This window comes from Buceros rhinoceros, unplaced genomic scaffold (genome assembly GCF_000710305.1).
Source record: "Buceros rhinoceros silvestris isolate BGI_N320 unplaced genomic scaffold, ASM71030v1 scaffold8017, whole genome shotgun sequence".
Lineage (NCBI taxonomy): Eukaryota > Metazoa > Chordata > Aves > Bucerotiformes > Bucerotidae > Buceros > Buceros rhinoceros.
Window position 1 is genome coordinate 6562 of NW_010423889.1, and position 11340 is coordinate 17901.

Sequence of the window (11340 nt, forward strand, 5' to 3'; positions counted from 1 at the left end):
GAAAGAAACTCCAGACACAGCCTAAATCAGTACTGGGCTGTGTGGCTTGAGAAAAGACCTCAGAAGTGTGATCTGGATTTAGTGGATGGCTGAAATACCACGGCAGTCATAAGCGAACAAGCAGTCTCTCGTCATTTCCGTGTTTACAAAGAATTCACCTTCTAGCAGTAGCATTTGCTCCAGGTATATATCCTAGCTAGCCACTTAACGCGAAATCTTCCATATATGGAAGATTTGAAATAAACCTAGTACAAATGAAGAAAAATCCTGTACGGTTAACAGTGTGAATTTTAAACAGTGAGGGAAAAAGATCAACACTAGAAATAAAATTTTCAAATGCAGTAAGTAACTTAAGCATTAGAAACTCTTGAAGTCTTCTTAAAACATTCTTCCATTCTTTTCATACTTAATAATCTTCTGTGCAAGCAAAATAAAGTTGCTACCCCACACAGGATACTGAGAAGCAAACATTAGCTTGAGATATGACTGTGCCCTTGAAAGAAAAACCTCTATCTTTTGCACCCAGCTGAAACTTATCCTCTTTTCCGCCTCTGCCAAAATAACCCTCTGAAAAACAACCACTCTCACTTCGTTTCACAAGGGGACCTTGAGCCACCTTGAGCCTACAGCTCCATCACAAAAGAGTGAATGAGCTTCAGGAAGAGATGCAGACCAGCTCTCAGATGGGTAGCTAGGATGAGGAGAAAAGAGAACACAGTAAGACGAAAAAACACAATAAGGCCACCACTACTCTTTTTGACATGCAGTTCTTAGTACAGAGTCACAGAACGGTTTGGTTCGGAAGGAACCTTTAAAGGTCACCTAGTACAACCCCCTCTGCCGGAAAGCAGGGATACCTTCTACTAGATCAGGTTGCTCAGACCCCCCCGCAACTTGACCTTGAACGTTTCCAGGGATGGGGCATCTACCACTTCTCTGGGTAACCCTTGCCTGTGTTACACCATCCTCATTGTAAAAAATTTCTTCCTTATTTCTATCCTAAATCTCCCCTCTTAGTTTAAAACCATTACGTCTTGTTTGGTTGCAACAGGCCTTGCTAAAAAGACTGTTCCCATCTTTCCTGTAGGCTCCCTTTAACTATTGGAAGGCTGCAATAAGGTCTTGCCGGAGCCTTCTCTTCTCCAGGCTGAACAACCCAAACTCTCTCAGCCTGTTCTCATAGTAAGAGCACTCCAGCCCTCTGATCAGGTCCATGTACTTCTTGTGCTGATGACTCCAGAAATGGACTCACTACTCCATGTGTGGTCTCACCAGGGCAGAGTAGACTGTCAGAATCACCTCCCTCGACCTTCTTTTGATGCATCTCAGGATACAGCTGACTTTATGGGCTGTGAGTGCACGTTGCCAGCTCATGTTCAGCCTTTCATCCACCAGTACCCCCAAGTCCTCCTCTGCAGGGCTGCTCTCAGTCCTATCATCCCCAGCCTGTATCGATATCGAGAACCCCTGAGGCACACCACTTGTCTCCTATCTCCATCTGGACAAGAAACCACTGACCACTACTACCCTCTGGATGTGACTATCCAACCAATTCCTCATCCAAACAGTCCACCCATCAAATCCGTATCTTTCCAATTTAGAGAGAAGCATGTTGTGGGAGATCATGTCAAAGGCTTTACAGAAGTCCAGAGAGATGACATCTATGGCTCTTCTCCTGTCCACCAATGCAGTCATTTCATTGTAAAAGGCCACTAGGTTGGTAAGGCAGAACTTGCCCTTGGTGAAGCCATGCTGGCTGTCTCAAATCACCTCCCTTGTCTTGCATGTGCATTAGCAGAGCTTCTAGGAGGATCTGTTCTATGATCTTCCCCGGCACAGAGGTGAGGCTGGCAGGAGGGTAGTTCCCAGGGTCCTCCTTTCTTCACTTTTTAAAAATGGGTGCAATGTTTCCCTTCTTCCAGCGAACTGTCACCAGGGACTTCACCTGCCTGCCAGGACTTTTCAAGTATTGTGGAGAGTGGCTCGGCAACTACATCAGCCAGTTCCCTTAGGACTCTGGGATGTATCTCATCAGGTCCAATAGACTTACATATGTTCAGCTTCCTCAGGTGGTCACAAACCTGACCTTCCCTTACAGTGGGAGTGACTTTGCCCCCTGGTCCCCATCTTGCAGTCCATCAATGTGGGAGGTGTGAGAAGCGAGGTTATCAGTGAAGACTGGCAAAAAAAGTTGTTGAGTACCTCAGCCTCCTCCTCGTCTGTTGTTACCAGCTTGCCAGTCTTGCTCATCAGATGAGGTGTGCTCACTTTAACCTTCCATTTCTGACTGACACATCTGCAGAAAACCTTCTTATTATTCTTTGCATTCCTTGCCAAGTACAGCTCCAGCCACGCCTTGGCCTTCCCGACCTCATACCCTACACCTGAAGAACAACAGCTCTTGTGCTCTATGGAAGCATCCTTAAAGATCTGCCAGCTCTGTTCCGCTCTCTTGTCCCTGAGGGCCATTTCCCAGGGGGTCCTCTTCACCAACTCCTTGAAGAGATGGAAGTCTGCTTTCCCAAAATTCAGGGTCCTGACTTTACTCCTGACCTGACCCATATCCCCCGAACTGTGAACTCCACCAGTGCGTAATCACTGCAGCCCAGGCTGCGTCCAATCTTGACATCACTGATGGGCTCACGTGCACTGGTGATCTTCAGGTCCAGTACCTATCACATTCCCTCTGGCAAGGCTGTCTATTACCTGGCTGAGTGCATTCCAGCAGTTTTCTGGATTGCTCACTGTGCCACTTTTCCAGCAGATGTCAGGGTGGTTGAAGTCCCCCAGCAGGACAAGCACTTTGCCTCTGTGGCTGGACTAAGAAGGCTTCATTAACAGGCTCCCCTTTATCAGGCAGCCTGTAACAGGAATCAACCACAAGGTTCCCTTTATTGCCTCAGTCTTTAAAAAAGCTTTCAACCTGCTCACAGCTATTCTTCAGAGATAGCTCTTCACGCTCTCTCCATTTCTTGGAGGAAAGGCCCATCTGACTATCTTGCTTCATTGTGTATCTCCTGCTTCCTCATCATCTGAGCATACTTTAAGATCAGTGCAGAAATCTCATTTGTTCTACCAAACCTAAAAAAAAGCACCTTCTTAAAAAAAAAAAAAATACATTTACAGTTTTGCCCAGGTATACCTTGTCATTCAGTAGCAAAATGTCCAGCACTGAAACAGTTTGGAAAATGGAAGCTAAAAAGTTGGTGACAGCATCAAGGATGCTACAGATTCCTTAGGACAATTCTTTGCCCAACTGAACCTTGACTCTGGAGCTGGTTTTCAAAAACCATCCTTAAGGAATCCTAAGTGCAAGGGTGTTGGTGCCAGCTGAGAGAAGCAAAACCATGTGACCACTAGGTCATGCTGGGAACATACAAGAGGAAAAAGACAGGAGAAAAAAAAGCAACAGATTGTCACTGCCTCTGCTCAAGTGCCCTTCTCCTGTTCCTATGGCGTCTTTTTCAGCCATCAGTGTCTCTCAATGTGCACAGCTTGGAAGATCTCTTGAAAAACCACCGCCTTGCAGCTGAACACAGGGTATATGAGAAAAGACAGAAAAGACAGCGTGCGACATCCAGTAACCCAAGCATTTCTCTCCCCTCCCACAATTTAGTTTAAGCAGTAACAACAAATGTTAATGCCTACAATACTGCTGTGGTCGTGGTCTTCACACATAAATCTTTTCTATCTCCTTTTGCATCAAATTTTACAAAATGCTTCTTTGAAGTTCAAAGATTACCTTCTAATATATTTTTGTCGTGTGTGGGCTTAGTTCACTTAGAAAATTTATCAACAAAAAGACAGATTTATTATATTGAAGCACATGAAGAAGAAAATAAACCAGAAGATTTTTAGCTACTTTTATCAACAAATGGCATAATGACAAAACGCAAAGCTATATATTACATCTAAAGTGTTTGTTTTCCCTATTATCGACTAGGTTAATTTGGATTTTTTTTTTTCAAAATTAAGTTCCAAAACGGCTAGCATGCTTTAATTCTGTATTTTGATAACCTGATAATTTGTGATTTTTTAAGTTTTAATTTAAAAACGCGTTTTGCATTTATGTCTTTCACTCTTGCAATTTATGCTAAAGTACTAGTAAGTACAGCAAACATGATTATTTTATTCATAACACAGCAACCAAACCAGAGTCCATCTGCCAAACCCAGCAACATTACAGATGTTCATCCTTATCAAATTTACCATCCAGTATGGCAAGCAGCCACAAGACACCAGCTAGGGCTCACATCTGTCCTCCACAGCTGACAGGGTAGTGCAGTGCACGTGGAATATCCGTATGAATCCTACAGCTCCCATCTGCCTGCTTTGTCCTCCAACTTCCAAACCCAACATATCTGCATATCTACACATGCGTTCCTCTTACTTCAAAAACGTCTACAACACCTCTTTGCATGTACACGCTTCTCCTACATTTCAGCCTGCCCTACAGTGCATGCTGTGTTTTCATAGATGCATTCACAACAACAGGTTTAGTTTTCAAAATAGGTTATTTCATTAAAAATCCCAAACTGCAAAGCTAAAATAAGGCTGCTTTTGTCTGTGACATTAAAACAATGTTAGATAAGAGAAGAAACCCACATACCATTCAAAATAATAACCATACCTTGATTCGTCGTATGCTAATCACTGCCTCGGATACTCTCTCAACAGCCGCAGGGAAGAAGAGAGTTACTGTCAGTCTTACTGCACCATACAGGGACACTGCAACAAACACCCGACTTGCAGAGATAACATTGCCAAGTAGTACATATGCCATGAAAGTCATGAACACTGTTATTTTGCTTGCCACAAAGAAAGAGGCTAAGTTCAGTCCTCGAAGGTAGGAGCTTTTCATAACCATGGCAATCTCCTTCCTAAAAATGCAAAATATAAAGACAATCACATCAATTTCCCTCAACAACAGGATGAGGGAAACCCACTCGCAGGATTTTACTTTTGCATCTTTTCTCTTTCCTTTGCACCCCCCCAAGTAAAGATTGTATGTTACATGGTGGATGACAAAGAGAATTTAAAAGCCTTAGAAACTGCATGGGGAAAATACTATATTTAGTACCTTAGTAGCTATAGAAAAAATAATTATTTTTCAGAGACAGAAAACCAAAATACTCTTCTTTTGCTTTGGTTGAACTTGTATTTTAATTCAGATTCTAATATGCTTTGAATCTTTCTGGGCTGTGCACAAGAGCAAAGAGGGGAAAAACCTCTGTTTAAAGGCTAAGCACTCAAAGTCCTCATCCTTCCAATATTAAAATACAGTAGAGTTCAGTCACAAAACTCCTGATAAGATCAAAACATATTCTGCAGCTGAAAAAACAGGGCAACTTCCAAAAGATCAAGAGTTCACCCATTACCTAAGTATTTGCCATTACTCAGCTGCTGATCCTCAGGCTGGATGACAGGATTTGCAGTATTTCCTTTGATCCCAGTCTAATTCCTTCCCAATTTGGACCCTGCTCCTGGCTTCTTTTGCTCTAGGAATTCCAATTCGTAATTCAGCAAATACTGATCTGTGAGGCCAATTGTTCTGCCAGCCATTACTCAATCTAAACAGTGATTTAAACACTGCACAGACACAGAAGTCTCCCTCCAGCAACGAAAAGCTGCTGATGCATATATTCTCAATTTACACTTCAGCTTCCACTTCAAAATGACTCAAATTCAATGTTCAAAATGTTACTGCGCTATCTATAATGTGGACGCCATCTGGCTTAAGTTCTTATAAAAAGAATAGTTTTTGCTTTATCAAGAGAGCTGTAATAACCTATTTCTTCTCCATATATTCTAATTTCAGCTGCTTGAAATAATATAGCATATAAAATCCTGAAACGATTCCTAATTTCTCTTCCCAAATATTCTGCCAATTCTCAGGAAAATTCTTGACATTTGTTACCTTCCACTTGGAACTATATTTCAAGATTAGAAACTCAAGTTATGATTATACAATTGCAGGATGCGCTACTGGAAAACTAGTTGAGCAACTTTCCCACTATACTTGCCAAACTGGATGAATTGACAGACTTTCAAAGAGTTCCAAAGACTTATTTTTTTAGCTTAAGGGCTCTGATCTCCTCCAAAGGACAGTGAAAGAGCATTTGTATGTAATCTATTTGAATTGAGTCTAATTCAATTACTTTTACAATCCTGGATGAAACTCTTTTCCCACCCTCTAATAATCCTTAATAATCCTTTTGCTATCTGCAGATAATCATTAACTGCTCGTGCTACGCTCCATAAATATCAGATAAATTACAGCCTACCCAACAACATACTACACTGTCTTAAGGCACGGTTATATAAAAGGAAGCTAATACAGACAGTGACAGGAAAAAAAAGCAACAGAGTTCAGATGTCATCTTAGCAACTGCCAAGGGCCACTGAGAAAATACTGGACAATAAATCATCCGGCTCAATTTAAGATTTTTAGCTTTAGTGTTCCACAGCGCAGTTGAAGAATAGAAAGAGGGCTCAAAATGTTTTTTGGAAGAGCTTATTTTTTTCTATCATTAAAAAGGTAGCCTCTAATGCTAATGAGGTGTTGAAATTGGAAATCCAAGTTTAGTGATGTGAATACACCCCTGAGGAAGCTTTCAATAAAGAAACATCCTCTCTTGCTCCACACAAGAGAGCAAAGCTTTCAATCCATCAAGAATATTCAATCAGCACTGGATCCTATAATCTGAAGAATTATGTGCATGGGAAGAAACATCTCAGGGACCATTAGCACATCTGCAAGCCTGTGCATAGACGTAAAGGAAAAAAATTCCTTTAAACAAAAATAATTTGAAATAAATAAAACAAATTTTTAAAAATTTAAAAACAGAGAATCTACAGCAGGATAACAACTTTCTACTCATATGCTGGAGAGGGACATAATATGAAAATTAAATTATGAGAAACACGTGACGGGAAATATGCACCTGAACTCCTACCCTTTAGCACCGAATGTTCTTATACTGTCAAGTTAAAACACAAATATTGTTTGAAAATCTAATTTACGAAATAAGATTTAATCAGGTGCTAACGGACTCTGAAATGAAATGTCTTAGGATACCAAACTCAAGTGGCCTTGCCAGTTGAACAACTAGGAAACTTCCTCTCCACCCTTTCCAGATGGCTAGAGCAATACTTCAGAATGCAGACACGAGCACAGTACTACCTGAGGATGCTATCATTTAGGACAGAATGTCAGATTCCATGTATTGTTCAGAAAGGAAATGCCTGCTTATTTGTTCTTGCTATTAATTTACAGAACTGTGAGGGTGTAATTGTTCAGCCTCCACTACTACGGTTTACTAGTTGCTCCTTTTAATCATGACTGTAAAAGGAAGCATAAAAAAACCCCAAAATGTATAAATATAAAAGGGTTTTTTCTTTCATTTTTGTCCCCTTAAGACACATTTTCATTTCTTCACTCTTGCTATAGAAAGCTTTTAAAAAAAAAAGCAAAGAAAGTTCAAGTAAACTGCACTTTAAAGCACAAAACAATGCCCTTATTGACATGTAAAAAACCAGAAACACATACAGATCATATACCAAGCTGTATCTTTGGAGGATTACCTTCTTAATCCACTCACAAGTTCCGCAAATGATTTTTCCCAAGCATACATCTTTATTATCTTCATACCACTTATAACTTCATTCATGGTCCTAATCCTGACATCTGTTAAGGCAGCTGTCTTGCTTCTGTAAATAAAACAAAGTAAAGACTCTCAGACTCTCAAAAGAAGAGAGACTATTTACAAACGCATATCATACTCGTATTAATGAAGTTTTTGTTTTTACTTGTGAAGAGCATTCATATAATTGTAATTGCATTAAAGGGTCTTCCTAAAACAGTAGCTTAAAGCTGACACACAGCAGATGGACTTGGTATGTCTCTATTCCTGGTATTGCCTATTCTCAGGGAACTGTGAGAATGTTCCAAATTATATGTCAGCTTGTGCAAACACACGGTATTCCTGGTACAAATATTATATTTAGAACTAAACAAAAATCAGAAAATTACTTTTAAAAAGGGTTTTGAAATGCCAAAATAACAACCCTTCTCATGCAGCAATTTTGATGTTAGAGAAACTGGCCTCTGTTTGCGTCTTTTTAAGATCAGTTGAAGCAAAAATTACTTAGTAACACTACCTGAGCTATAATTTAGGAGAGCTAATCTAGATACAGCTTTGTTTAATAAATAAGTATTATTTAAGCATTAACTGTAATTAATACTGAAGTAAATACATCTATGTATTTATGTTTGCACTGACGAGCAAACTGGAAATATATATATAATTACATAATAAAGTCAGAGTTTTAATTAGGAAAAAGGCATTGAAAGTTAGAAGCCATGTAACGAATGCATAAACCATGCTAATAAAGACTGTTACAATTCTGAATTCATTCATGTAGGCAAACATACTTGAGCTATGGTAGGTCTTGTTTTGATAAAACATACCTTTTCTTGCTAACTTACTTATTTTTGGCTGTATCAGTGAAAGTTAAGATTCAGAGAGCATATTTAAAAACAAACTAACCAAAAAAGGAGTGCCTGGGTTTTGTCAGCTTCACTTGCCCCCTGTAAGATTTCCCTGATGCTCTGGAAGAAACAGCCATGTTTAAAGCACTTAAGTTGAAAGAATTTCAGGCACCTTCTTGTCGCTTCAAAGAAAACTTCTCAGCACCAGCATTCCGTAAGTGTTGGGGTGGATGAAGCAGAGTACCAAGAAGCATTTACAGAGGAAAACTGACAAAAGCAATGTAGGAACTTGGCCCTAATACAATCAAGGCTGCTTCTTAAGACTGAGAAAGATAGCTCAGCCTAAACCAACCGTATTGACGTTAAATGGTATTACCTTTGCTAAGTCCTCTCTTCCTTTTTCAAAAGTAAACAGTAAAAGCAAAACAACTCCACAAAGAATGTGAGAGATCATTTTTTCTTTCCCATACACATGCCATCACTGCAAAAGGCAAAATTTAGCAGGTGTTGTTCATGTCTCTGCAGTGGCATCAGCTCTCACGTGCAACCTTTTGAAACAGTCACCTTTCAGACCTAATTTCCAGTTTTGTCTGTCTCTCAAACTGCTTTCAAATGTTCAAGAGGTTGTGGGCAGAAGGGGAGAATTATTCTTCTTTGGGTTTTTTATGCTATGCTCCTCTACACTGCAAAAAGCGTATTTTGTACATACATACCAGAAGCCACAGTCTCAGAAATATAATATAATGGTTTGAAGCACACAGACTTCCAGCATACTGATGGCAATTTACAGGAAGACATGTCCCCAGTTCTAAAAATATTGATTTCAGAGTACATGCAGATCAGGACAACTGGGAAATGCATGCTCACACTGAATGCTTACAAGTGCAATAGGAAAGGACCTGAAAATTCTTCAAGTGTCTGAGAAGCCCCGTATGCCACCAATAACCATTCTAAATTAAGCAAGCTGCACAATTTCTTTTTGCTTTCATAAAGCATATTTGGTGGGGTTTAATCATACCCGACACAACAGTTCCACGTAGTTTAAAATAAAACCAAAAAAAAAGGGCTTTAAATGAGAATATTACCTTTGCATGGCTAAGCAGTGAAAGGGTTGAGTATTTGTGAATAACTATATATAAAATGGTCTTCAGTTCCAATAATTGAACTATTTCTCAAGTAATGTATTAGATCACACGTATTTTGTAAAACTCCTAGCCTTTGTGCAGGTAAAAGCAATACTGCATAATACAGCATATACCGTTCCATAGGATACTGGGTCCACTTCTACAAACTCCTACAGCACTGAGGCTAATGCCTGCATCAAACACTGATCGGTTCTGTGCGTGTTTATGAGACTGGGTCACAAGTACAATGCTGAATAATAGCACAAATTAACTGCCATACTGAGCATGCCTGGATTTTAGCAAAACCTTAATCCTTAAATTACTTCTACATATGCTGATTTCCTTAAATCCACACAGATTCCCAGCAATTACAATGTGAATACACTCCATTTCAGTTTTTCCATTAACTCCTTCTGTTCACTGCACATTTCTACAAATCACAAACATAAAGATCTGTGCACACACAGACAAGGAGAAGTTTTTCTGGTTATCAAATTCTTTCCCTTGTACTGCATCCAAACAAGTGGCTGTTAATGAATGGGGGGAAAACCCAAACAACATTACATTGCCACTGATCAACTTTTAAAATACATACCTTTGAGAAGAGATTTTTGTCACCTTGTTGTCTGACCCTGGACAAGTCCCTTAATCTCTTTGTGCCTCAGTTTCCCATCTGCAAAATGGGAAAAGTTATGCTTACCACCATGGATAAAGCACTAGTTAAGTGCTAAGTTATTTTAGCTATTGACTCAAAGCTCAAATCCTCAAAAACTAGAAAAAAAAAACCCAACAGTGAAGTAGCTTGATACATATGCATGCATATTTCACATGCACTGAAAATGCACATTTAAGATGATATTGGAAGTGTTCTACAAACAGATTTTCTCACTAAAAAAAAAAATCTAAGAATCTGACAGATGACACTGAAAGGCTCATTATTTGAGAAATAGTGTGTGAGCATAATAACTGAAGACTGTTACAGGGGTTACAAATAGAAGGAAGTCTATGAGTTGTTCTAGTTTTGTAGCTTTCAGCTCTCTCTTCATACCTAGCCATGCAAGGGCAATGCCAGTCTCGGGGAAAACTTCCGAGTCTCTGGAAAACTTGTCGTAAAATACAACTCGAAAACAAAGTAACTCACTAAAAAAGGTTTATTTATCTGAAGAGCTAGAAGGAACCCATTAGCTCTGAATACAAATGCAACAAAAATGCGTAACACTGCTAAGCATATGCGTACACAGTAAATGAATACAAAAATATTCCCATTTAGATGTGAAAGCCATCTATAAACTCTCAATCAATTACATTAATTACACAAGAAAAAGGGAGCTGGGGAGCAAGAACATTGAGGATAATTCAGGATTTCACGTGAGGCAAGTCTTTTTAGGAGGAAGTTACAGAAAAACAAATTAAATTTGTCTGATAACGGAAAATTACTGCAAACTTATTTTGTATCTCCACAACTTAAAATCTTACAGTTAGAAGCCTCACAGTTAGAAACCTCATAGCTCTCATCAAAACCACTGTCATTATTTTTTTCCTCCCTGCTCTCTCAGTTCCTTCTCCTTTTTCCTCTCTGCATCTTTGTCTTGGAGGAGAGCAAGATCTTCAAACATGAGACCTTCAGAGCTTTCTGCAGCAACTCCTGCATCACCCCAGTAAGTCAAACTTACAGCAGAAGCGACAGTATTGCCTTTGTAGTAACCACTCCCCAAGCATAAATGC

General features: G+C 39.5%; 1 protein-coding gene across 1 annotated transcript in view; it reads right to left on the minus strand.

Moving 5' to 3' along the window:
• LOC104497349 (multidrug resistance-associated protein 4-like) overlaps nucleotides 1-11340 on the minus strand; it is a gene marked incomplete at both ends in the record, with an annotated part of 19198 nt that overhangs the window by 1442 nt on the left and 6416 nt on the right. Inside the window, 2 exons of the mRNA XM_010140588.1 lie at nucleotides 4631-4880; nucleotides 7585-7710. Coding sequence (XP_010138890.1) covers nucleotides 4631-4880; nucleotides 7585-7710 — 376 coding nt within the window. The remainder of the gene's footprint in view (nucleotides 1-4630; nucleotides 4881-7584; nucleotides 7711-11340) is intronic.